The sequence below is a fragment of the Myxocyprinus asiaticus genome, chromosome 50, assembly GCF_019703515.2.
Source record: "Myxocyprinus asiaticus isolate MX2 ecotype Aquarium Trade chromosome 50, UBuf_Myxa_2, whole genome shotgun sequence".
NCBI lineage: Eukaryota > Metazoa > Chordata > Actinopteri > Cypriniformes > Catostomidae > Myxocyprinus > Myxocyprinus asiaticus.
This window is the reverse complement of record NC_059393.1, coordinates 17,477,138-17,505,127: the sequence shown is the minus strand read 5'-3', so window position 1 is coordinate 17,505,127 and position 27,990 is coordinate 17,477,138. Positions and strand designations below refer to the sequence as shown.

Below are 27,990 nucleotides of genomic sequence, written 5' to 3'. Positions count from 1 at the left end.
AAGACCGGAAGTGTATTGTCATTATACGTGTTGTCAGTCAGCTGTTCATTTACATACTGCCGTATGATGTTAGTTTGTGTTTGTGTTGACTTTACGAGCAGCAGCACGCGCACAATCTAGTTGCAGAACAGATTAAAAGATGTACGACTGTTTGTAAAGAACTTTGCACTATTAGGAAAGACTGAGTTAGTGTGAGTTATTCAAACAGGAAGAGTGCAAGGCTTAAAAGCATCACATGCTCTCTCAATTCTGTGATAGAGCACAATTTGTGAGTGTTCATTTAATTTTTAATTTTTTAATCTATTTCTTAAAAGCTCTGGACGTATTCTGGATCAGGAATGGTGGAGTGTCTCGTGGAACTTCCAGTCATGCTTTAACTACCTGAATAGGTAAGTCATTTCTTCTATACCACTAATAAAATGGTCACTATTTAATATATGGTTCCAAGTTTAAAGCTTAAAACAAGTTGTTATTTAAAGCACTTTGGAAAAGTGTTGCCTTGATTATGTAATTTATTAATAATGTATAAAAACTTTATCATTACTTTTATATAAGCTAATGCATAATTTCTAACATACATTCATTTTTATACCCTTGCATAACACATTTCTCATACAGATGTCTTAATAGTTTTGACTGCAGCTCATTGCTAAATTCCTAGGCAGAGGTGAGAAGTGATAAAACCACATCCCGGTGTCAAGATTTCCACCTTAACTGTTAAGAGTCAACGTATAGAAAACAGTTTGATCCTTTGAGACTAGAGAAAATTCACTTTGGTTTATTTTTAAAATCTAATTTATTTGCTGAAAGTTGATTCTCCAAGGGATCTTTACCAGATTAATGATATGATGCAATCAAATAGAGACCGGTTGATCAAGTTGGGTCATTCTTGTGATGTTATACTCAGACAAATTTATACCAATTTGTCCCATGACTTCAGAGGTTTAGAAAGTCACATGACAGTGAAGTAGTTTTGCACAGTCAACCTTACTGAAAAGTCTTTGTTCTTTATTTTTTGGCCATTTATAACCGTTATAGGCATATATAGCATGGCACTTTCAGAGCTTTGTGTATAACTTGTTATCTTTAATGGAAATTGATTTGCATTTACATTGATTCTCCATCATCAAGTGTCAGTGTTTGGAATTTGATGAATGCATTAAATTTGGCTGGAAATACTAGTGCACATTTGTAGATCATACCATTTTGTTACAGGATTAGAATATGAAGAATATGGATTTGCAGATTTAGAAGTACTTTTAAAAATAAGAAAAACCAGCACTGTATTAGGAGAAAGTGCTCGAGAGAAACATAGTACGTCAAACTTGTTAGAATGTGGTGTTTCCAATGAATTTATAGACCTAGTTTGAATCTTACACCCTTCATGTTCTCTTTAGGGTATTAACCTACATTCACACAATGACAGCTTTATGGTGTTAGTGTACAGCTAACATGGTTCCTGTCTGTGACTTAAAAGTGACTTATCGTTGTTAATCTGCATACCAAGACATTTTTCCTGCTCGTTTTGTTCTGAAATAGGTGGATTTCTTAAACCATTTCTGGATTACTCAGGAATTAGTTCATACAGTTTTTCTTTACAGCAACATCCTTGCTGTATTTCAGATTGGATTTTAGTTTATAGTGCTGTTCTATTAATGGCTTGTTTATGAGATCATCACCGAAAATTCATGTTTATCAACGCTGTGTCATGTGTCGTCTATGTCTTGCTGGAGGTAATTTTCCTCCAATCCAAACAAGGGAACCACAAGACGGCAATTTCGAGGAATTTGTGTTTCTGTATATCAATGCACAAAGATAATGACTAATGAATTTCTCAAACTTTATTATCATCCTGTATCATGTTAAATGACTTTTAGTGAAAAGTGAAAATTTGTTGTACAAAAGACAGTGGAATGTACTCATTACTGGTTTCTGAGCATTTTGTAGTGAAATAAATATTTAGTCTTAAAAATAAATGTTAAGACTTAATAGTCTTAAATATTTAGTCTTTTACACTTTGTAGTGAAAAATAAATATTTAGTTTTTCATTTGTAGTGAAAAATAAATATTTAGTCTTTTACACTTTGTAGTGAAAAATAAATATTTAGTTTTTCATTTGTAGTGAAATAAATATTTAGTTTTTCAATTGTAGTGAAAAATAAATATTTAGTTTTTCATTTGTGGTGAAATAAATATTTAGTTTTTCATTTGTGGTGAAATAAATATTTAGTTTCTACTATGACTGTTTTCAAATAAATCATGTTACACTAGTGACAAAGAACCATTTTAAAAGAATGATTCATTCACAAATCTGATGTCACACATTTCCCATAAACAAGGTTATAAAATCACATTTAGATTTAGATAGAATCAGATTTTGAAAATCAGATAATAAAGTGTCAATCAACCAATCAATTGTATCATTTTGTTACTATAATCATAATTGCTTTGTTGGTAATGTTGGTCTGTGCTTCAAACCTTTGGGACCATCTTACAGTGGTCAGTGTTCAATTGTCGATATTTCCGTGCAAGATGGAGACCAACACCTTTCAAGAACTTTTTAAGAGTTCAGGCAGATTTTGATTACTTGAATCCTGCTCTTTTACACACTTAATTTGTTACCAAAGGCTTGACTTTACAGTTTGAAGGGTTTTGTATTTTCTTCATAAAGCCATGGAGGAGTTGGACCCAGAGGGGCAGTTCCTCAGGGATGCCAGGAATGGGAACTTGGAGGGTATCCAGAGGCTTTTGATGTCCAAGATAAAGGAGGAAGCCAAAATCGATATCAATTGCAAGGGTATGACACATCACAGTTTACATTTCCATGGACCACTCATCTCTAGATATTACCATGCACTGAGTTTTTATCATCTAATTATCTGCTATTAGTTATTTGTTGATTAATTGTCTGCATGTCACTCCAGAAGTTTTTGTTTTGCTCTGTAGTTTGAAAATGTTTTTAACAGCAATGCTACTATCATTGGTATTGCATTGTATTAGGCAAGAGCAAATCTAATCATGGATGGACACCTCTTCATCTGGCCTGTTATTTTGGACACAAGGATGTTGTTGAGGTTTTACTGAAGGTACCGTTCATCTCAGACAGGTTTTTTTCAACAACTTTTGTGAATTCTGTTTTGGTAGCTTTGAACGCTTTTGCACCAGGTGGATGTTTACCTTACCTTACCATAATTTCTGCTAATGGGTTGTGAGAGTACTTTGATGCCTAATTTTTACTTTCACTCATCTGTGCTGCCTACAGGCGGGAGCAGATGCCAATTTACCAAATAATGTTGGAGACACGCCCCTCCATAAAGCAGCATTCACTGGGAGAAAGGCACGTATTATCATCACATATCTGAATCCTAAGATATACAAATATACTGACATACAGTAGTTATTTACCTGAACGCTAAATAATGATTGGTTAATGAATAATAAATACAGATTGAATACCGAATGCTGATTGAATACTAAATGCTGAGTGCTGAATGGATAATGAATGCTGAATACTAATAGGAAATATAATGCTGAATACTTATTCAATACTGAATGCTGAAAACCAATTGAATACTGAATGCTGAATATTGATGAAATATTGAATATTTACTGAATACTGAATGGAGGCTAAATCCTGAATTTTGATTGAATACTGAATGCTGAAATCAGAAAGGATGATGAATTCAGGTTGGATGCTGAATGCTAAATTAGGATTGGATACTCGATGCTGATTACTGAATGGATACTGAATCCTAAATACAGACTGAATACTGAATTCTGATTGAATAATGAATCCTGAATTTTGATTGAATGCTGAATACTGAATGGATAATGAATATTAAATTCTGATTGGATACTGAATACTGAATTCTGATGAAATAATGAATACTGATTGAATTGTGAATGCTGAATACTGAATGGATAATGAATCCTGAATTCTGATTGAGTGCTAAAAACCAATTGAATACTAAATGCTGAATTTAGATTGGATATTGAATGTTCAATACTCATGAAATACTGAATACTGATTGAATAGTAAATGCCGAATACTGAATTCTGATTGAATATTGAGTGCTGAAATCTGAATGACTGCTAAATACTAATTGGATACTCAATGCTGATTACTGAATAGATACTAAATCATTGATACAGATTGAATACTGAATGCTGAATACTGAATAGATACTGAATTCTGATTGAATAATGAGTGCTGAAAACCAATTGAATACTAAATGCTGAATATGTATTTAGTACTGAATTCTGAATATTGATGAAATACTGAATACTTTTTGAATAGTGAAAACAGAATACTGAATGGATACTAAATCCTAAATACAGACTGAAAACCGAATGCTGATTGAATAATGAATGCTGAATTCAGATTGAATGCTGAATCCTGATTGGAAACTGAATGCTGAATAATGATTCATTACTGAATGCTGAAAACAAATTGAATACTAAATCAATGCACAACACAGATTGGATATTGAATGCTGAATTCTGATAAAGTACTGAATAGTGAATGTTAAATACTGAATGGATTCTGAATTCTGAATGAATACTGAATTCTGAAAAAACAATTGAAAACTAAATGCTGAATACGGATTGGGTACTGAATGCTGAAAACTGGCTGAATGCTGAATAATATTGATTGAATATTGAATGCTGAAAACCAATTAAATACTAAATGTTGAAAACAGATTGGATACTAAATGCTAAACACTAATTGAATAGTGAATGCTGAATACTAAATGGATACTGAATCCTGAATGCTGATTGAATAATGAAATCTGAAATCTGAATGAATGCTGAATACCGATTGGATGCTGAATGCTGAATACTGATTGAATTCTGAATGTTGAATATGGATTAGATACGCTATACTGATTTCTGATTGGATACTGAATACTAAATACAAAATATAGAATGTATACTTAATCCTAAATACCGATTGGATGCTGAATGCTGAAAATCGAAGGAATACTGAATACAGATTGATTTCTGAATGCTATAAAATTTATTGAATACTGATTATATACTAAATACTGATTTCATCTATGCTGTTTAGGAGGTTGTGATGTTGCTCCTTCAGTATGATGCTTGTCCTTCTGTCATCAATGGGACAGCACAAATACCCAAAGACATCACCCAGAGTGTAGAGATCAAAAGCATGTTGGAGGGTAAGTCTGCCATGCTGCGTTCAAGAGCTGTTAATGCCAATCTCTGGCTTATTGTTCATGTATAATGTCCTGGTTCTCTCCGTGTGTTGTTTATATGCAGGGACACATTTTAGAAACATAAGAAAGGGTTTTTTATTGTGTGTGTAAAAGTAGCTGCAGCTGGAAAACTGGTAATGTTGTGGCCAGTTGATAATAAACTGGGCAAGAAATCATTGTGCCATTAGCACTTGACCTCAGTTTAGACAAGGACCACTGTACTGGAAGCCACTTTGGATAAAAGTGTCAGCTAAATAGCTGTTTATTACTTACTAGCTGCAGAAAGGACTGAGGAGAGGAAGCTAGAGGAGCAGATGTTGGAAGCGGCTCGGGAAGGAGCCTTATCTACCCTCACAAGACTGGTAACCTTGCCATAAATTCTTTACAAATTCGCCCAACCATTTAAAAAAATTTCTTTATCATTTACTGTCTTTTTTTGTTGTACAATGTGTTTGTTTGTCAGTGTAGATGCAGAGTACGTGACACAAGGCATAATATGTCAGAGAACATTTTCACCCTTGTATAAACAATTTCTTAGCTCTATTTTGTTTGTAGCTAATGCTTACATGACTTAAGATGTAAATTCCCTTGCAAAAGTTTTGTATTCCTGAATGTTGACCAGTGTTGCCTTCTAGTTTCAGAAGTTCTTGCATTCTTGCATCTTGATAAAAAAAGAGTTGTTTTTTGCTCTACTCATTTTAAATGCTGTTTTGTCTAAACCATTTGCTGTAACTCTCATTATATGTGTAGCTTAACATGAAGAAACCCCCGAACATAAACTGCACGGATCTACTGGGCAACACGCCGCTGCATTGTTCTGCTTACAGAGGCCAGAAACAATGTGCCATCAAACTCCTGCAACACAGCGCCAACCCTAACATCAAGAATAAAAACGGTATAAGGGTCAGCCTTACTTTAGCGTGATTTTTTTATGCATTTGAAGGTGTTGCTTTTTTGTCATGTGAATATTTTCTCAGTTGTACAGTTCTGTAAATGAATGAAATAGAAGCTGATTAAACCAGCTTTAACCAGCTTAGGCTATTTTTTCAGCAGGGACAATACTATTTATATTCTCTTGATCATCTGAAATAGTTCCTTTCTCTGTTTGATATTGTAATATAATAACTCAAGAGATCAGTTCTGATCTCACCCGTTTTGTCATATGAAATTGATTCTACAGTATGTTTATGAACTTTAACATTTTTGTTTCTATTTTGAGTTCAGATCAGACAGTTTTTGACTTGGCTAATGATGCGGAAATGAAGCAGATCATTGCAGGCAATGTTATAAAAGTAGGTTCTTTACTAGAGGGCAAACCTTGCATAACATAATGTACAAAATTATAAAAAATAAATAAATAATAGAATTTCTGTTTTGCAGCTGTGCATTGTTTCTTTAAAACTGAAGTGTGTGAACTTTTTCTGTGTTAAAATATTTTCTCAAATCCCAGCTTAATATGCACAGACAACTATAAGTTAGCCATTCACCGGCATTAACGGCATAAGCCATTAACTTAATCGAAAACTATCTCTGTGGTGCAATAAATATTACTGTTTGTTTTGAGCGGCCCGTCCAACCCGATACAACAATATTGTCTCAACCAACGGCATGAGTTGGGGGCGGGACTATCTTTTTGTTTGACCAATTGCAGACAGGGGGCATATTCGATAAGAGTTTTTGAAAACAATGTTTATTTTTGCAATTCGGTTGCACTAGTGGTGCAGATATTACACATTTCAGCTTTAAAGACTTTGAATCTTGTGCACCATTTTCGTAAATAGCTCACTAGTTCCTATAGCAACACTTCACAATATTCCTTATGGATGTTTTACAATTATTTACGATATTGCACTTTTTGTGAATTTGATTTCAATTCTACAGGGAATGACGCGCTATGTTAAAACGGTTGAGGGACCTCTTTGGAAGGTAAGCATAAAGATGTTTATCATAACAAACCCAATGAGCGTGTTTACATGCACGTTCTTACAGCGATTATGTTTAAATAAGACAACATTGTGTGAGGTTCCTTTATCGGGGTAAGGACATAAAAGGTTTAAGCAAAAACGGATCGGCACACAGATTTTTGCACATTACCCGATTTCACATTGCATGTAAACTCCTTTACCAGCATTCTTACATGTTACTCAATGTGCACAAGTGTTGTGCACATGTCTGTTTTTGTTTTGACGTAGTAGCAACGAATAACCTGATTATTTCGAAAGCTCGCGTAAATGGGTATTATAATTTTTGGACCCACTTTATATTAGGGGGCCTTAACTACTGTGTACTTAACCATACAATGTACTTATTATGTACATACATGTTGTTGCATTGTAATTACATTTAAAGTACTTGCATTTAATTACATTTGTAGTTACAGTGTTAACTTTACCCCTAACCCAACCCTTACCCCAAAACCTAACTCTAACCCCTAACCCTAACCCTACCCTTTCTCCTAATCCTACCTGTACCTCAACCTCAGTAGCAGCAAATTTGGGAATTTTGCAGAACAACATGTAGTTACACAGTAAATACACTGTCTGTATGTATTTAATGTTAGTACATAATAGTTAAGGCTACCTAATAGAAAGTGTGACCTAATTTTTTTTACATTGTCGGTTTTTCTGAGTGAGCTGATTTTCTTTATATTTAGCAGTTGCTGTGCATGTAAATGTGCTCAATGACAGCTATATATGGCAAAATTTAGTTTTCAGTAGTTGCTTAGTACTCTTTATGTCAACAAAGGAATAGCTTTGGAAATTTTAAATGAAAACACCTTTATATAATGTAAACTGTACCTTTTATTTTCGGCTGTTTCATTTCTGTTTTGTCTGTATTTCAGAGCTCAAGGTTCTTCGGATGGCGCTCCTACTGGGTGGTTCTTCAAGATGGGGTCTTGTCATGGTACCCCAAAAAGTGAGTTGTATAGTATTTAGTTATTAAAATTCAGAAGATTGCCTATAACGATAAATCCTCCTACTTTATTTATTTTAACCCATCAAGGCCAGATGCAGAATCAAACACACGGAGGAAAGGTTGCAAACCCCTAACGCAAGCGCAGTGCATGGTAATGTTCATTGGATGATTTAGCAGTGACCAAAAATGCTGGGTCTATCGGTCATGTTTTGTTTTTTTCTAACATGACTCGTCAAACTGCTTTTTCCTTTACTTTTAGATTAAAGCGAAAGATAACTGCTATTTCACAGTCAAATGCTTTGATGACAGCGTTCACAATTTCAAAGTCTCGCAGGAAAACAACCCAGAGGCCACCAGAAAAGTGAGATTACATTTAGCTCATTTGTTTAGTGTAGACTCCAATGTGTTATGTGAGTTTATGTAAATGTATGTGGGTTTTTCTTTTTCAGAGATGGCTTGAAGCAATAGAGGAACATTCAGCTTTCAGCACACATTACTGCTCTCAGGACCCTGACAGCGATGAAGAGGAGGAAAATGTTGTGACTGTGGTCGAGCTCTCTGATTCGCTTCAGGTGAGAAATGCCCTTGTCTTGTGGGTAAACTTTCAGTTTAATAGCACGTGACCTCTTTCCCCCTTTTTTAAGGTGATAAGTAGCTATTATGCTTATCTGAAACCTTCATCATCATGTGACAGCACTGCCTATCAGCTGAAATCTGGGCTTGGATCAGGTTTCTTGCCCGTACAGCTTGTTTGCATCCCTAGACAGTATTTTATTTTGCTGCGCTCATATATTTCCTGTAGTATAATGAGTTCTGACTTCCCTTTTTCAACTTATTTGCAGGAAGTGGTAAAGTTGACTAACCCTTTGCCATTCTTACAGTCCTAACCTTTCTCTGTCTCAGTTTCCCTCATTTTCTCCTTTATTTTCCTTGTTCCTCTTTTGTTTGACAGCTCGCTGAGGCCTACCATCAAAAGCTGGAGACAGAGGTGTTGGCCCTCCTGTCCATGGTGAAAGAAGATGGACTTGCGGAACGTAAAGACTTGAAATGTTATTAATATTTGATTCAAGGCTGTCGGTTTAATGAATTAATTCGATTGTGATTAATTCCATAAAAAATAACTAGGGCCCTTGATTTAATGTGTTAATTTAGTGTGATTAATTGTATTAAAATATGTAAAATAACATTAAAAACATTACATAAATTCTGTAATAAAAGTACGAATTGTACTGCCATCAGAGCTATTCAAGCTTGAAGTACATGTAACTTGTTTTTTACGACCTGTGTCAGCAGGGGGCAGTCAGCGCCTCAACAAATCTCACTATTTGTTATATATATAAATTTAAGCGAATGCCAGAATTAATTCTATTTGTCCCAGCCGGTGCATCTGAGTGGTCGAGGAACATACAGTGGGGTCCAAAATTCTAGTGAAAATGCTCCTGTTTTGCATATTTCTATTTTAATAAAAAAAATGTCATTACAAATTATATTATCAGAATAGCAATTTGAGTGAATTGAAAAAATCTCTTAAAATTTTATATGTCCCCCTTTTGCGTTAATGACAGCATGCACTCGAACTAGCTTTTTAGGAAGTTTGTGCAAAACTTCATGATTTGAGAATGTTCCAAAGACCATTGTGTGTTCTTCAATGGAAGCAAGGAAATCTGACTTGTTGTACAAAGGAGTTAACATGATCAATGCCACCAATTTGCTCATTTGGATAGTGACCCAGAAATAGTGCAGTATCGTACATATTTCTGCAAAATTTACGTCAAAATGTTTCTTTGTTTTACATTTTTCAAAATCCTAAAACTTTCTTTTTATTTGCATGTTTAAATTAGATTTAATATTCCAGATTTTCAATGTGCTCTCAGACTTTTAGTCCCACTGTATGAAAGGCACCAGCAGCCATTGATATATATGTTCTTGCAGGATTCCCTGCTGCAGTTGTTCAGAAGCTACAAGAGGTGTGTGCGGCCTCAAATGAAACCTGTTCCTCATTGCAACAGTGTCTGGGACTTTTTTCCAAACAGGAAGGGGTATGTACTACATTTCGCTGCACACATCCACTGCTGTATACAACGTTTTGGACGTAATTCTAAAAGTGCCTTCTAAGAATCAGATATGGGCCAGTTCAGACCGAATGCATTTGAGCTAGATGCGGTGCAATGAATACAATGAAAACTATTTGCACATGATTTTGCCTTCTGAGACAAATTTCAGAAATCGTAAAAGAGATTTTTGTAGTGCAAAACTGGCATTCTTTGATCACTTGATATGACGTGTTCACTGACAGCCAATTAATTGCCTTTGCAATGAATCTTGGCCTCAGTGTTGTTCTGGCAGTGTTGGAAATTTTGCGTCGCAGATGAGATAAAACACCTTGTCAACGCTATCAGTTAAGACGATTGGGACCAAAGTCTTGGCTACAGTTGTGTGAACGGCCTTTTACCTGTTGGAGTCGTGGTGCTGCCCCGATCCCATTCCCCCTCTTTTGCCCCAATAATGTCCTGTTTCCCCGTAATTGTATCTGTCTAATAATGAGGCCAAAGCCTAAAAGTAGCATTTTAAAATGAAAAAAGGTGGCAGAGTTGTACATTTGAAAAATTGCGAAATGCACTGTTGTGTCAAATATGATACAATTTTGGTTTCTAATTAATTTTAAGTCATGAGCATTGGTGTGGTTTCTGTGCATGGCACACACTAAGGTAACAGAGGGGTTATTCATCAAGGGCATTAATGTCAGCTTTTGGCAGGACTGCTTGTCAGATATGTGATATCTGGCAGATTATATTCCCCAATGAGTATTTGAGAAGCTGACATGTATACTCTCTGAGTGTGAATGTCTTTGCACAGTGAATTTGAATATGGGTTGAATATGTGCACTTGCCTACAATTTGTGTGCAAAATCTGACAAAACCTTCTTTTGGGGACATCAGGGGATGTCCTCTTTTGAAAAATAAAATAAAATAAATAATAATAATAATAATAATAAAAAGATTCATTTATAAATATTGTTTTTTCTTTTAATTCTAAAAATGCAAAAAAAAAGGTCTCTTTTTGGGTTAGGATGTTGGTTAGGGTTAGTCTATAGTAATTGTAAATAGCTTTATGCAAAAACAATGGAAGTCTGTGAAATATCCTCATTTACAGTAGATAGCAAAGTAAACATCTGTGAGTGTGCATTTTGCAGGCACGCAGATCAAAACTGGAGCATGAGGTTGAGAAGAATAAAATCCTGTCTGAAGCTCTTCAGACTTTGGCTACAGAGCATCATGAGTTGGAGCAGTCAGTGGTCAAAGGATCGTCGCCCCACAGCGCTCTCAGTGAGGACGAGTTCTACGACGCTCTGTCTGGTTAGTTGTTTCTTATGCTTGTGAATAACAAATAGTCTGGTGGGTAATACACGTGTTCCGGACTCGGGTAAAAATGCCACGGAAAGTGACAAAAATTTCCTAGATATCTAAAATAGGTTAACAAAAATGTATTTTACACAAAACCATAGAGGTTTTGAGTGCATAGTTACAGATTCATGAAATTAATGCAATTCAGATTAAGTATTTCACATGGGACGACACACTTTGTGAAAGAAAAAATGATGCCCATGTAAAGGTAAAATCTATTCCATTGGGCAAATTTAGCCTCATTTGCATAAAAATTTTATAAGTGACAATATTCGACTTGTTGCATGTTGAGGTATACCGATATATTGGTTTTACCCATTAACTGGTGCCGATAGTTTCTTTTTCGAACTGTTATTGACAAAAATCTATGATGAAAGGTTTTTTTTTTCTGTTGCTTCCGCTGGAGGATTGTACAGTTAGAACAGCTTAGTTCTGCAGTACAAAAGTGGCCAACAAGGTTTACAACAAGGTTCAATTTGTTAACATTAGTTAAAAAAATGTGTTGACATGAACTAACAATGAACATTACTTATTAAGCATTTATTAATCTTAATGTTTATTTCAGAATCAGAATCAGAATGAGCTTTATTGCCAAGTGTTCTCACATACACAAGGAATTTTTTTGGGTGATAGGAGAAACAAGTGCACACAGAACATTACAGTGAGATAGAATATAAAACAAGGTAAGAGTATAAATAGACATACAAATAATAGGACATATAACAGAATGGCATATGTGCATGTGGTAATGTATGTGCAAGGTAGGGGTATGTACAGTTATTGAATTAAATATTTGAATTTACATATGTACATGAGATAAGTATTTACATTATTGCACTATGGGGGAGTCCTGAGGCAGTTTAATTGTTCATGAGAAAAATGGACTGAGGGTAAAAACTGTTCTTATGCCTGGATGACCTGGCGCTCAGTGCTCTGTAGCGCCGGCCAGATGGCAACAGTTCAAAGAGGGAATGGGCAGGGTGTGTGGTGTCCAGAGTGATTCTACCTGCACGTTTCTTCACTCTGGAGACGTACAGGACTTGGAGGGTGGGCAGGGAGCACCAATAATCCTCTCAGCAGTCCTGACTGTCCGTTGTAGTTTCCTTCTGTCTGATTTGGTGGTTGACCCAAACCAGACAGTTATAGATGTACACAGGACAGACTCAGTGCCGGCCGAGTAGAACTGTGTCAGCAGCTCCTGTGGCAGGTTGAACTTCCTCAGCTGGCCGAGGAAGTACAACCTCTGCTGAGCCTTCTCCACAATGGAGTCTTTGTGGGTATCCCACTTTAGGTACTGAGATATGTTAGAGCCCAGGAACCTGAATGACTGCACTGCTGCAACAGTGCTGTTCAGGATGGGGGGGGGGATTTCTCCTGAAGTCCACTATCATCTCAACTGTTTTGAGCATGTTCAGCTCAAAGTTGTTGTGACCACAGCAGACAGCCAGCTGATCAACCTCCCGTCTGTATGCAGACTTGTCACCGTCACGGTTTAGGCCAATGATGATGTTGTTGTCTGTGAACTTCAGGAGCTTGACAGTGGGATCTTTTGCAGTGCAGTCATTCATATACAGGGAGAAGAGCAGTGGAGAGAGAACACATCCCTGAGGAGCACCAGAGCTAATGATGAGGGTCTTGGATGTGAATTTCCCCAGTCTCACTAGCTGTTGCCTATCTGTCAGAAAGCTGGTGATCCATCGACAGATTGGGGTGGGCACGGAGAGCTGGGTCAGTTTGGTTGAGAGAAGATCAGGCATGATGGTATTGAAGGCTGAATTGAAGTCCACAAATAGGATCCTTGCATAAGTCCCAGGTCTGTCGAGGTGTTGCAGGATATAATGCAGTCCCATATTGACAACATCATCCACAGACCTGTTTGCTTGGTAAGCAAACTGAACGGGGTCCAGCAGGGGTCCAGTGATGTCCTTCAGGTAGGCCAAATCCAGTCTCTCAAATGACTTCATGACCACAGACATGAGAGCGACAGGTCTGTAGACATTAAGTCCTGTGATTTTGGGTTTTTTGGGGACTGGAATAATGGTGGAGAGTTTAAAGCAGCAGGGAACTTCACACTGCTCCAGTGATCTATTGAAGATCTGTGTGAAGATGGGGGCCAGTTGGTCAGAGTAGACTTTCAGACAGGCAGGTGAAACACCATCTCGGCCTGAAGCTTTCCTAGTCTTTTGTTTCCGAAATACCCCAGCATACATCCTTCTCGCAGATCATAAGTGCAGATTGAGTAGCAGGAGGGGGGAGGAGGGTAGTTACAGGAGGTGTTTGTGTGTGTGTGAAGTGAAGATCAGAGCGGGGGAGAAGTGTGAGACTGGGCTTTTCAAACCTGCAGTAAAACACATTCACATTCATCAGCCATTAGTTGACTCCCAACAGAGCGAGGGGGAGGTGTCTTGTACATGGTGATGCTTTTTAGGCCATTCCACACAGATGCAGGATCATTGGCTGAAAACTTGTTTTTGTAGCTTTTGAGAGTAGCTTCTTTTAGCCACTCTGATTTCCTTAGTAAGTGTGTTCCTGGCCTGGTTGTACAATATTTTATCCCCACTTCTGTAAGCATCCTCTTTGGCATGATGAAGCTGCCTGAGTTTTCCTCTAAACCATGGTTTATCGTTATTGAATGATAAAAATGTCCTAGTAGGGATGCACATACCCTCACAGAAACTTATAAATGATGTCACATTATCTGTGAGTTCGTTCAGGTCTGTGGCTGCAGCCTCAAAAACACTCCAATCAGTGCAGTCAAAGCAGGATTGTAGTTCCAGCTCTGCTTCATTGATCCATCTCTTTGCAGTCCTTACTATAGGCTTAGCTGATTTTAGTTTCTGCCTATAGGTTGGGAGAAGATGAACCAGACAGTGATCAGAGAGTCCTAATGCTGCACGTGGGACAGAGCGATATGCATCCTTTACAATGGTGTAGCAGTGGTCTAATATATTTCTTTCTCTGGTGGGGCATGTGATGTGTTGTTTGTATTTTGGCAGTTCACGGGTGAGGTTAGCTTTATTAAAATCTCCCAGAATAATAATAAGAGAGTCCGGGTGTTGTTGCTCCATATCTGTGATGTGATCAGCCAGCTGTTGCAATGCTGTGTTCACGCATGCTTGTTCACGCATTTCAACATATACTAATACATTTTTTAAATTAAAAGTTGTATTTGTTAACATTAGTTAATGCACCATGAACTAACAATAAACAGTTGTATTTTTATTAAGTAACATTAACAAGGATTAATAAATTGTGTAACAAATATATTGTTAATTATTAGTTCATGATACCTAATGCGTTAACTAATGTTAACTAATGGAACCTTATTGTAAAGTGTTACCACAATCATGCAGGGATTTGCTGTCAATTTTCTTTATCATTGACAATATTCATCTATATTTTGATCCCCACAATGCATATTTTGTTATTCCGATCAGCTTGATTAGGGCATGCAAAGAAAAATGCGACCATATGGAAACGTACCCCGTCAGCATATACAGAATTAAACCTCATCTGGAGAAATATATAAATGCAAAACACTTAATCTGTTGAATATCTAGGCTATAAAAAAGCGTAATTTGGTAAATACATAATTATAGAGCACTGTAAAAGAGCGAAGTCTCCATCATTTCCAAATAAGAGTCGCTGGTGTGTTTAAGGCTTGTTGATAGTTAAAAGTCCCACGTTATGCGCCAAATCTTAAAACAAAAATTCTGGATATTTTGGTTTAACAATCAACTGCATCTGGGATTTTTTTTGTATCATTCTATAAGATTCTATTTGTATCATTTTTTGTATCATTCGATTTAAAAAACTTTTGGCCGATTAATTGGTTATCGGCCTTTTCCACCACCTTAGTTATCGTATCGGCAGAATCCACTATTGGTCGACCTTTAGTTGCATGGTGGCGCATGTATGTGGGTGACCAAATTCAAATACAATCAAATTCGAGTTAAAATCTGATTTCCAAATCAGTCATTTCCAAATCCTGCTTCTCATTTTTTGTCACCTCTCCACTCTCCTGTCTAATGAAGTCAAAAAAGGCCATAAAATTAAGTAAAACCAACAAAACCAAACTAAATTTGTGTAGGATTGGGGCAACCAGACCAAAGAGCAAAAAAGGTAGAATATTTTAAATAATTTGAGCTTTGCCTAATCACAATATTTACATTTGTTTTGGCCACTTTTAACAGGCTAAACTTCAAGGATGCAAACTTCCTTGAGTAATAGTTGCCTAAAAATCAGAAGTGGGCATTTTTTCTCTTTTTATTGGACAAATATAGTAGTGAGTGTCGTGACAGTTTTAGGAAAAAAGAAATGGAAAAATTTCAGCTGGACTTGAACCTGCGTTTTTCACATGAGAACCACGGCTAAGTATGTCAGGAGCATGTGCACTAACTGCAGCACCACTGAGAACTACGGCACATTTTATAACAGTTTATCAAGCTATGTTTTTAAGCGTATAGAATTTAAGATGATTATGTTATGATTTGTACCTCTCTCAACATTTAATTGTGTGATATTTACAGTGTACAGTAATAAGATCTCAAAAAAAGGGTGCATTCATGCTGTATTTACAACTTTGTGAAATTATTTCACAATTTATAACATGTTAGATCCTGTGATGGTTACAATAACAAGGAAATCTTCAGAATGAGCTTCATATTAGAGAGACATGTTACATAGTGACGTGTCCAGTCACTTCCGACTGTGTGGTTCCATTAAACGCCACCTGATCCCCAGCTCAGGTTTCCTCAGTGAGCCTGTTGCAGTCGGCCATGCATTGTCCCTGTAAACCATGTCTGTTTGTGTTTGTTTGCAGAAGATTCAGATTCTGAGCCTGTGGTGAGCGCTTTTGAGACGGCCGGCCACTCGTACGAGGACAGAGAAGACATCAAGTCTGAGATCTACTCCAGCATCCGAAGTCATCTCGTTGGCAGGATGTCCCGGGAAGAGGAGGATGATGAGGGGGCCAGGGTGAATGGATTGAAGAGGCACAGGTGAGCAAACCTGGAATGCTCATCTCAATGCAGACACAAATAAGCACAATGCAAACACATCCACCAGACCTTTCTGGTTGTGCAAAATTGTGTGATTGTAAAAGCTATGAAATAGGAAAAAAACATTTACCATCACAATAACAACTTTGCAGATTGTGATTCTTTTTTTTTTTTACATAACGTTTGCTAAATATTTGTGCTCTTTAAGTTGGTTGAAAAAATTAAAGCATGAGAACTAACAACAAAAATTTAAAAACAAATAATTTATAAAAAACAAAGTATAAAAACAAGCAAAGAATTTATAAAAATAAGGTTTAAAAACTAAAAAAAAAGTATAATGATAAAAACAGTATATATAAAAACAAATAATTAAAAAAACTAAGTATAAAAACAAAGACTTTAAAAACAAAAAAAACAAGGTATAAAAATAATCAAATAAATTATATAAACAAAGCATAAAATAAGTAAATCATTTATAAAAACAAAGTATAAAACAAGCAAAGAATTAATAAAAACATAAAATATTAATACTTATTTATTAAAACAAAGTATAAAAACAAGCAAAGAATTTATAAAAACAAAAAGTATAAAAACGAATTAAAAGTATAAAAACAAGCAAAAAATTTAAAAACAAAAAGTATAAAAACTAATTTGTAAAACCAAAGTATAAAAACAAGCAAATACATTATATAAACAAAGCAGAAAAACAAGCAGGTAGTTTATAAAAATAAAGTTTAAAAACAAGCAAAGAATTTATAAAATTGTTTTATAAAAAACAATGTATAAAAAAGAAGTATAAAAACAAATGTTATCTCAAAGATAACATCCAGCCCAGTTCTTTTTGTAACAGCACTTATTTGTTCAGTTTCTTAGACGTTACTTATCTTATCCTGTGTTTGTTTTGTTTGTATCTTGTGGTAAATAATTAAGCAAGCTGAGGCCAGAAGAGGTGCTCATAATGAAATGCTAAAAGATTGATGGGGTAGAGTTTAACGCCGTAATTTGAACTTGTACGGCTCGGCACGTTGACTGATGGATTGTTGATGGACTGATGTTGCTGATAGTGTGTTTCAGAGATTGTCCCAGGGAACATAAGAAATATTTTCGTCTGAATTTTTTTTCCCCCGTTAATTCTTCATTACATTTTTATGTTTACTGTTTATATGTTGTCTTTAGAGATTGTCCTTTGCAAAAAATTTAGAGTAACAATGTATCATGTCTATTTATGATTTTTTGTAACTTTTATCTTGTAAAATATAAAACAAAATTGCTTCAGTTTATCTGAGCTCTCTGAAACTGATTGGACTCCAGCCCTGCTTTGCTGAATAAGATATAGATCTTCCGTTACCTGTCTGATCATGCCAGTCTAGACGTGCTGTCTACTTGACCACAGCAGAACCAGTTACCATGGATACAGCTGCCTTGTCTCTGTTTTAGCCATAGAGGTTTCTTAATGTAAATGGGCCAAATTCTCATTAAGCTGACATGGCACTGCTCAATTACTATACTTTTTGCTGTTGTTTTTCCATAGGACAAGTTTGCCAGCTCCCATGTTCTCCAGAAATGACTTTAGTATCTGGAGTATACTGAGAAAGTGCATTGGGATGGTGAGGTTACATTTTTTTTTTTTCTCCAAAAGTTATATTTGTAACATTTCACTTTAAAAAAGAATGGTGCCTATTTCATCCTCAAATTCTTACTTATCTCAAGATCATTTGTGCATTTAATCATTTTTTTTATCAATGTAAACTTGAGGTTATAAACTGGGTCATTATCTGTGTGCAGCTAATGATGTCTCAGAATGAAAATCTTCTTTAAAATGTATATTGTTTTTCTAAAATTGCTAGAGATTGTAGAGGCTAACGTGGGCTTTTTCATAATGCAATCATCATCATCTTTCAGGATTGCTCAGAGTACTCTTTCTGATCTACATCTCTCTCAGGAACTGTCTAAGATCACCATGCCTGTCATTTTTAATGAGCCGTTGAGTTTTCTGCAAAGGCTTACAGAATACATGGAGCACACATACCTCATCCATCAGGCTAATGTCTTAGAAGACTCTATTGAGAGAATGAAGGTAAAAGCACTGTAATCAGCCCCTCTGTACACAAGCAAAGCCCTTCAGTTCTGGGTCACTGAAATCCTTTAGATTAGTGTAGAGGGTCCAACTTTATATTAGATATCTTTAACTACTACATACTAACATTAAAATGCATACAATACAATGTATTTATTGTGTAACTATATGGTGTTCTGCAAATTCTCACAAGATTCCCATTTGGTGCTACTGAGGTTGAGGTACAGTAGGTTTTGGGTTAGGGGTAAGGTTAACAGTGTAACTACAGATGTAATTAAATGCTGGTATTTCAAATGTAATTACAATGCAACAACAATGTATGCACATAATAAGTATATTGTATCAAATACTTAATACAAAGTAGTTAAAAGAATGAAAGTCTGTAGAAAGTCAATAGTCTGTAGAATGAAATACCAACCAGGCAAATTTCAGCCAATATTTTGAGATCATTTGGCATCGGCCGATAACTCATTCTTGATATATTTGACATATCTAAAGTCCCACCAGAACAGTCCTGGTAGCTGCCTTTTGGGAGCCCTTCAAACTAGATGTCGACCGATAGTGGATTTTGCCGATACAGATAACTAAGGTGGTAGGAAAGACCAATAACCAATTGATTGGCCAATAGTTTTTAAAATCGATTTATAGAAGGTAAAAAAAAATCTTTGTCTTTCCTTACAATGACTGGCACAAATATAAAGGCTACAAGAGTCTGAAATGAATAAAATCCCAGTTTGTACGTTCAAAAGACACCGGGGACTCTTATTATGAAAGGACAGAGTTTTGACCCCATTACAATGAATTATATTAAGTATTAAACAAATTGAACTTTATATTCACCAAATTAAAAGTTTTGATGTATGTATTTCACCAGATGATGTTTGATGATGTAAAAGGTTTATTATTATTCACAAGATAAGGAGTTGGAGACACAATGTATGTGCTGATGGGGCATATTTCCATATTGTGGCATTTGTTTTTTTTTTGTTTTTTTTTGTATGCCCTCATTTCAATTTTAAACATTTGATTATCTGATCAAAATAGCAAATCCCCATGAGTCGTCAGTGATTGTTTTTATTTCGTTCTAACTGTAGAATCCTCCAGTGCCAGCAAAAGAATACAGAGGAAAAATAAAAACTATTGCCATAGAATTTTGTCGATAACTGATAGTTCTAAAAAGCAACTATCGGCACTGATTAATCGTTAAAACCGATATATCGGCCTACCTCTACTGCTAACCTATAGATTTCTGATGGTGTTTATATGTGTGGATGCATTTTCTAAGGGGCCTTTCAGACTGAACGAGTTCTTGCACTGAAGAAAAAGCCAGATGCAGCCTAACAAATGGAACAAGACGTGTCTTGTGACGCACTTTTAAAGTTCTTTTTAACTTGCCACGGTATCTAAAAACAAGGTGCGAGATGTGGCCCAATGGTCAAAGATGCCCATCTAGCGATTGTTACACAGAAAACAACTGATATACAGCTCATTATTTCATTCGCCCATGCTGTTTTCCAATTGTTTTTCTTTTATAAACTTGCGCTAGACAGACATCTTTGACTCTTGCACAGCGGCAGCAACTCGCGCAGGAGCGTCACGTTTTTTAGACTTCGTGTCAAGTTAAATAGAATGTCAACTTTTAAAAGCGGGTCTTGAGACTCCTTCATTCTGTTTTATTTGTTGTGCTTTATTTACCTATTTTAAGTGCAAGAACACATTCAGTGTGAACAGCCTGTAAGAGTGAATTCATGGATTAGTAATCTGCCTGTGTTTTCAACACAGAGTGTGGCAGCATTTGCCGTATCAGCAGTGGCGTCTCAGTGGGAAAGGACGGGAAAACCCTTCAACCCTCTGCTAGGAGAAACATATGAGTTAGTCAGGTAAGAGATTTCAACCCATTAAAAACATGGTGTCAAGGATATTGGATTATTGTGATGAATACATAGAATTGCTGGTTTATATGAGCAATGGAATGGTAGTGGATTAGCATTGGTGTTTGCATTTGCTCTGCAAAGGTGCATTTTGGTGTTCCTTTCACCTAAACAACATATGAATATCAATATGTCATACGCTTGATGTTAGCTAGAACATATTTTCTCCACCTTCAGGGAAGATCTTGATTTCCGGCTGATATCGGAACAAGTGAGCCACCATCCTCCCATCAGTGCCTTTCACGCTGAGGGTCTCAAGAAGGACTTTGTGTTCCACGGCTCCATCTATCCCAAACTGAAGTTCTGGGGCAAGAGTGTGGAAGCCGAACCAAAGGGCATCATCACTCTAGAACTTCCTAAGTAACAATCATATGTGGTCTGCTTCATGGCATTTTGCTAAAAAATCTTAATGAGTTGTTTCAGTGAATGTTGTGTTTGAGTAACGGACTCATTTTTTTGCAGGCATAATGAGGCCTACACATGGACAAACCCAACGTGTTGTGTCCACAACATCATCGTAGGACAACTGTGGATCGAACAATACGGGAATGTGGAGGTTATTAATCATAGGTACCAACGGGAGTGTTCTGGAAATGTACAAGTTCTGATTTGATCACTTGATCTGGTTTGATTGTGATGTTTGATTCGCAAACTTCACTAATGCTGGTTTTGAACTGATTACCTTAACCATACATGATATTATGTATAACCTTAAGCCCATAGGTCTACATGATATTATCTAACACTCAATTTAGGGATGCGAACGGTATGAAATACCGATACCGATGCTGCTTTTAGCAAAAATAAAAAATGATACCGATATAGGCCGAGAGCGATATTTTGCCACTTACTTTATTTTGTCATCAGTTTACCGTTTTGCTTAAGAGGTACAAAAGCTATTTTATTGTTATAACAATAAATAATTTCCATTAAAAATTAATTAGGTCTGTTGAGCACATAGAAGTCCAAAATTTTAAGAGAGCCACAATGAAAGATAACATGATGATTAATGTGGGGGGAAAAAAAGTTATTTCTGCACTTGTGTTTTTGGAGTTCTAAACAATAGAACCCTTTACATAATATGATAGAACATTAAAAATAGATGTTTTACATGTAATTCATTATAAATGTACCATCTTTTTTCATATCTGCGTTTCCATGACCGATGGTTTTACAGTTTTTTCTGATTGCTTAGGCACTATCTTTGAAACTATAGGCTATTTTGGCAAAACTCTACACACTAACCACAAAACCTTTCACCAAACCAGCAAAACATTATACATCTCTTGCAAAAGCAAACAATTCTTGCAAAACTCTTCAAACTCTTCATTTGAATAAGCTCACGAAGTGCCAACTACGCATTGATTGTATAAATGAAAAACACTTGTGGCTTTTGCTTTTTCTTTGTGCAGGGCATAGCAGTTTGCAATTAAGTTTTGTCATACATGTAGTTAACACATTCACACAGGCATCCAAATGTGTAAAGTATGGATGTGTATTCCGAACATAACACGCTATCAATACAAATAAGGGGGAAAAGTTATGTACTGTATTTGCTTTCTCAATGATCTAACACATTTGTGCTAGAAAAAAAAAAACAAACAAAAAAACTTGCCGCCTTTGTGGGTCTGGCCATAAGACTGTGGCCTATTTATAGTGCTCAAGCTCTGATTTGTTAGTGAACTCATTATCTAAATGTGTTTTCACATGTGCCAATGTGAAAAGGCAATTGGCGAAATAGTGGAGCAATGTAGAGACCAATGTTTACAGCTTTGCTTAGAAGTGTGTTATTCAGTTGTAAACTGAGTGTAAATCAGTGAGTTTTGTTTACAGTTTTGCAAAAAGTATGTTTATAAGAATACAAACTGAGTGTAAAGCAGAGACCGTGCATTCAGTTTGGCACACTTGGTAAATGCATTGGCTGCAAGCGTTAATGGTTTCAGAAACAGTGCTTCAAGAATCACTATTAGTGTTTAAGCATTCCCAAAACAACTGTAATTTGGTCAATATTTGGCCGATAAATATCGGTTGCCAATACAACGGAGCATCTCGAACTCAATTATATATATTGTATGTCACATCTGGGTTGATGGAGCTGGTTTTTATTGATAGCCATAGAGTTTGTGTTAGAACGTCTCGCCGGTGAGGTTAGCTGATAACGATGGAAATGAACACATTCACTTCAAACGGGGACCTTGAGTAGGCAATAATGCAAGAGCTATACTATGTTTGCCAATAGGACTGGCGAAAAATGCTGCCTGAATTTCAAACCTTGTGGCCTTTTTGGGAAAGAATTGCATAAGGTTGAAGGCTACATCCTGGATAAAAGGTACATATTTTTCTAATTGAATTTACATGATAAATGTAATCTTTCTAATTTGACTGGTATCATATCATTGTTTAAGATTGGCAATTTGTTAATCCCATGTAGCAAAAAGAAAGTATGTGTTCTTTACGGGAAATGGACAGAGTGCATGTACACAGTAGACCCAGTGACGTTCGAAGCTCACAAAAAGAAAGATAAAAAAGCGTTAGAAGAGAAGAAAAGCAGTAAACAGGTATTTCTGAATGTTTCTAACAACATCTATTGTCTATTATGATGAAACCTGTCCTATAGGGCTGTAATGGGCAAAGCTATACTATTTTATTTTTTTTAATTTGGGTTATTACAACTGTTTGCTTGGTATTTCTCAGGCATCTGTTGCAGAATCAGAGGAAACACCTCAACTAGGGGGAGATTCACTGGAGGTCATACCAGGCAGTCAGCTGTTGTGGAGAATAGCACCCCGACCAGCTAACTCAGCCCAGGTCAGTTACAAAAATACAATGAAAAAGTCATACATTTTGGCCTTTTCATAGTATAAAGTAATTAGAGTAAATAGGATTGCCAACTCAATTGAATGCCTATCCCAAAAAATTAGGCACATTAAGGTAAAGTCTAACTAAAGTCTTATGGTTTATCTTATGGTTTTATTAACATATATGAAAGATGTACAGCTTCACTTCATTCGCAATGCAACTTAATGAGCTGGACAACGAGATTGAAGCAGTGATCCCTAAAACAGACAGTAGACTGAGGCCGGACATACGAGCCATGGAGAACGGAGACATTGGTATGTATTGTATGTTTGCTTGTTAGATTTTGTATCACTGTACTGCTATGTGCTATTTCAGATTTTAGATCATTGCAAGGGCTGTTGATTTAACACGTTAATTTAGTGTGATTAATTTATTTAAAAAATAACGCATTCAAAAAATGAACGCAATTAATCATGCTCCTTGATCCGTATGTAAATTCTTTAATAAAAGTATGCATTTTCCTTCCACCTGTGCCATTCAAGCTAGAAAAACAAGTTTAGTTTTTACAAGCCGCATCAGCAGGGGGCAGTCAGCGCCTCAACAAACCTCACAGGCGGCGCAGCCACAGAATGAGAGTCGGTCACACATGAAGTGTCATTGACAGCTGGATATGAAGCACAGTAGTTCATTTCTAGATGTGGTTTTCAAAGTTTCTTGACACAGCATTCTAAAAACACTGTGTTTTTGATACTGAAAACCAGAGAGATGCTCCAGAAGCGTCAGCCTGACTCTTATGTAAATAAACCAACCATTAAAAATAGCGCAGATGGAACGCAAGAACGCATCTTGTGAAAACGAGACAGATTGACGAACTTAATTGCATATTGGATTGCTGTCGACTGTAGTGTTGCTAAATGGGAATAAAACTCTGTAACCACTTTTTGTATCAATGCTTTACTCGTCTACCACAATAATGCAGTACAATTCAATCTAAATATCTGAATTATTATATTATATTCAAGGCCCTATATATAATATTTTAAATTATTTAAATTATTATTTATTGATTATATTGAATTACTTTAGTGGACCTTTCTCAGCAAATATTGATAGATGCAATTAATTGCGATTAATCGGCATGTTTTAATTATTCGATTTGAAATCTATTGACAACCCTAATAATTACACATACTGTATGATGTTACTAAGTGGTATAACTTGTGCATATTGCATACATTTATGTCAGGGTAATAACAAGATATAGCTTTTGTATGCTCCGGTTTCTCAATTTCTAGAGCTTCCTGCAAATCTGTGCAAAGATTACAAACATTTAAATATTTTGGACTCTAATAATTTTTTTGCAATCTCAGATCTGGCCAGTGAGGAGAAGAAAAGATTGGAGGAAAAACAGAGAGCGGCCCGTAAGAACCGTTCCAAGTCAGATGAAGAATGGAAGACGAGGTACCAAAATTTTGCCGAAAGTTTTATAGCTTTTCACATATTTGTTCTGCTGCTCGCTGATTTACCATGGTATGTATGCCACAATACCATAGTTACTAGTTATTGTTTTACTCTAAAATCATAATAAATTGATATGGGGGATCTCCTTCAAACTGTGCAAGAAGTTTTCATTATCTTTGTCATTTTAATTTCTTATTTTAAAAGTATAATGGAGTAATGATTAAAATATATTTTGGTGGAAACTATGGTTACCATGGTACAAATGGCTTTCACACCTATATTTGCAGTTGGATTTATTTGAGATCTGCTTCTCTCCTGAGCCTGGCCTGGGAGATCTTAACAGGCCCATTTTTATGTCCATTTTTTATTTTTGTAGTATTGGGTTTTGCTTGTGACTAACTGCATAACATATTATTCATACTAAATTTGTCAGCATTGGTGGATTTTAATATGTATGAAATTGTAATGTGTGCATTAATTAAGCTTTGTATCCACCTTGTATAAGAATGTTTGATAGATTGAACTGTTCTTCATCCATAGCTTTTAACAGTGTCTACTATCTCATGATGTGCTGTGCTTACATATGTAAATAACTGATGTTTATTAGCACTCTTGACTGGCTCTTATAGTCCTGGTTCACTGAACACTGCACTCTGCATTTAACCCCATTTTCCCTTTCATTTCTTTTGGCATTATAATCTGTCCTGTGCTGCTGTGAGCAGAAACGTCGCCTCTGGCCCCAGGTTTGACACTTGCTTTGTTGTATTGTTTTTTGCTCAGCTGTACAGTAATTGCTTAACATGGTAATTTAATTGCTTAGAGCAACTGGCATCTGTGTAACCACAGTCTGTAATTAACCTAATTGACCTAATCAAAACCCATCAGACAGATATTATTGAAGCTTTATACCTTTGAAGCTTGTAGGGATAAAGAGAGTAAAGCCCCAAAACCTAAAATTATTCATTGATTGTTAATACTACTATTACACAAAATTATACAGTAGATCTGTGTAGATCTCAGTTAAATATCAAAATATTCAGTCTGTTGTAAACTTTTAATTGTAAATCCCCCTCAAACCAATGGAATGCTAGCTCTCCGATTGCAGTATTCACACTTTTCTATTTAATTGGTTATCAGTTCATTAAAATTTCTATCAATAGAAAGATCTATCAATAAATGCTGTCTGGTGGGTCTCTAAAGCCTGACTAAGCCATTACAACAGGAAACAATGTTATATCATATTGAATAAATATATGTTTTGCAATATTAACTTTCCACTTAATTGGTTATCGGTTCATTATCGGATCTACCGATAAATGCCGTCTGGCGAGTCTCTAAATAATAAAGCCTAAAGAGAAGCCATTGCATCAGAAAACAACAGTATGTACTATTTCATTTATTTAATTTCTTTGCTAAATTCACTTTTCTACTAAATTGGTTATCGGTTCTACCGATAAATGCTGTCTGGTGGATCTCTAAAAAATAAAGCCTTACAAAGCTATTACAACAGAAAACAAATGAAAAAAAAAAAATATCTGTATTGGTCAATCTTCAGACAACTCCGTTAATTATAATGGCATTGCTCTACATTTTCCCGTGAGTTGCTCTCAGTGTAGATGGGGTGTTACGTGTTCGCTAAACAGAACCTTGTCTTTATTCGAAACAGGTGGTTTCATCAAGGTCCAAATCCACACAACGGTTCTCAGGACTGGCTGTTGGCTAGTAGCAACTGCTACTGGGACCGTGATTATTCCCAAGTACCGGACATATACTGACCCACAAGAACCTTGCACTATCGTTGATAAATTGTATAGTCAAGACTATCCATAATATAACTATAAAAACATACTGAGGTGGTCTTTTACTGGGGTGTAAGATACTTTTTATTTTAACTCACTGCTCTGTATAGCTGAATTATTAAATTTTTACATTTATATTTGTCTTAATTATGCCATGAAATATTTAAATGCATGTGCAACATAATATAGGCTTTAGGAACTACAGATTGTAGCATAACAAGGAACATGATAATCACAAGCTGGCCTTGACATAGTAATATCAGTGTACTTTTATAAGATAATAGCAATATGTGGAGTTTTGAATCACTCCTAAAGGAAATGATGATGTCATAGATTTGGGTGTCCTCCAAGGTTCAAGTCTGGGTCCATTTCACTTTACATTTCTTAAGTTTGTAACCACTGTGTTAAAAGTCAAATACTGTATAAAAATAACATTTTTAGTTGTAAAATGACTATTAAGGCCCAGGTATACTTCGTTTTTGTGAGTTCTGGATTGGATCGCGCTGGGTCGACCGTGTTGCCTTTCAAAGTATACTCTTTTGATTGCGAACAAATACTAACGTGTTTGACGCATTCCCACTACAACTGCTACTACTCATTAGTTCAGTCAACAGCAGGCTAATGCGCTTATGATGCGCACAGATGAGTACTGTCCACGTATCAAGAATATCTGGGCCACACGCGGACTGTGCTGATGACAAAATTTTCTATTAGCAACGCAGACAACCAAGTATACTTTGGCCTTTACACGTTTGGATTTTAACATTTTAATGCACATTCACAGTTCATATACCACACATACAGTATTAGGAGATTTCTGCTGCTCGGTCTGTTTGTGATGTTGATTTTATTTTGAGAGATAACTCTGTGGTGTCTGTTCTCACTATTATATTGACCAATGTCTTATTTTATTTTAAAATATAACAATCTTATAATTCAGTTATGTATTTATATTGGATTAACTGTTTAGCTGTTTTTAACAATTTGGTTAGGTAGTGCTTAATGTGTGTTTGTGTGCACACGAGAGCAGAGATCAAATCGAATGAATCTAATAATGTCAAATATTTTAGCAGCATGAACTGCAAACAACAGGAACCTATGATGCTGCATTGGTCATTTGACGTGGTCTACTTTTTAACTCTATATCTGTTTATTTTTGTGAGTGTCCAGATGTGTGTTGTGTGTGTATTTGTTTTTTAGAAATCTTATCCCAAATTTGCCTACATTATGCATGTTGAGCAGAATAATATTGTGCATAAAAGGCATTAAAGATTGAATGTAATGTACATCATATCTAAATAATAAAAAACGAATAAAAAAATGAATGTATGATAATTCAATACTATAAACTTGTACAATTGTATACTTTATAACAAATATTTAAAGG

At 35.8% G+C, this 27,990-nt stretch overlaps 1 protein-coding gene across 6 annotated transcripts; it reads left to right on the top strand.

The window, feature by feature from the left end:
* The first annotated feature begins 18 nt into the window (after positions 1 to 18).
* LOC127439035 (oxysterol-binding protein-related protein 1-like) lies at positions 19 to 27,950 on the top strand. 6 transcript variants are annotated; one of them, XM_051695050.1, is made up of 30 exons: positions 19 to 191; positions 315 to 389; positions 2,672 to 2,797; positions 3,001 to 3,086; positions 3,263 to 3,337; positions 5,069 to 5,180; positions 5,493 to 5,578; positions 5,967 to 6,111; positions 6,441 to 6,508; positions 7,098 to 7,142; positions 8,059 to 8,132; positions 8,220 to 8,283; positions 8,392 to 8,493; positions 8,582 to 8,704; positions 9,085 to 9,166; positions 10,065 to 10,171; positions 11,326 to 11,488; positions 16,359 to 16,536; positions 18,068 to 18,143; positions 18,479 to 18,613; positions 20,396 to 20,493; positions 20,722 to 20,904; positions 21,007 to 21,114; positions 22,784 to 22,873; positions 22,976 to 23,102; positions 23,239 to 23,352; positions 23,534 to 23,657; positions 24,714 to 24,804; positions 25,527 to 25,547; positions 26,471 to 27,950. In XM_051695050.1, exons 3-30 carry the CDS (start codon positions 2,674 to 2,676, stop codon positions 26,577 to 26,579), a joined length of 2,910 nt encoding a protein of 969 aa, XP_051551010.1. In that variant the 5' UTR covers positions 19 to 191; positions 315 to 389; positions 2,672 to 2,673; the 3' UTR covers positions 26,580 to 27,950. The 6 variants fall into 6 exon arrangements, 4 of the variants coding, with proteins under 4 accessions (XP_051551010.1, XP_051551012.1, XP_051551011.1 ...); XM_051695051.1 differs by having other exon boundaries at positions 55 to 141; XR_007896847.1 differs by having other exon boundaries at positions 19 to 389; positions 25,527 to 26,184; positions 26,471 to 26,609.
* The last annotated feature ends 40 nt before the right edge of the window (positions 27,951 to 27,990 follow it).

Excerpts from the sequence above, each read along its gene's own strand:
- LOC127439035 (XM_051695050.1), top strand. The coding sequence starts at position 2,674 with ATGGAGGAGTTGGACCCAGAGGGGCAGTTCCTCAGGGATGCCAGGAAT. Across the intron at positions 22,874-22,975 it reads GGCTACATCCTGGATAAAAG|CAAAAAGAAAGTATGTGTTC; the intron begins GTACATATTTTT and ends AATCCCATGTAG. Across the intron at positions 23,103-23,238 it reads AGAAGAAAAGCAGTAAACAG|GCATCTGTTGCAGAATCAGA; the intron begins GTATTTCTGAAT and ends GGTATTTCTCAG.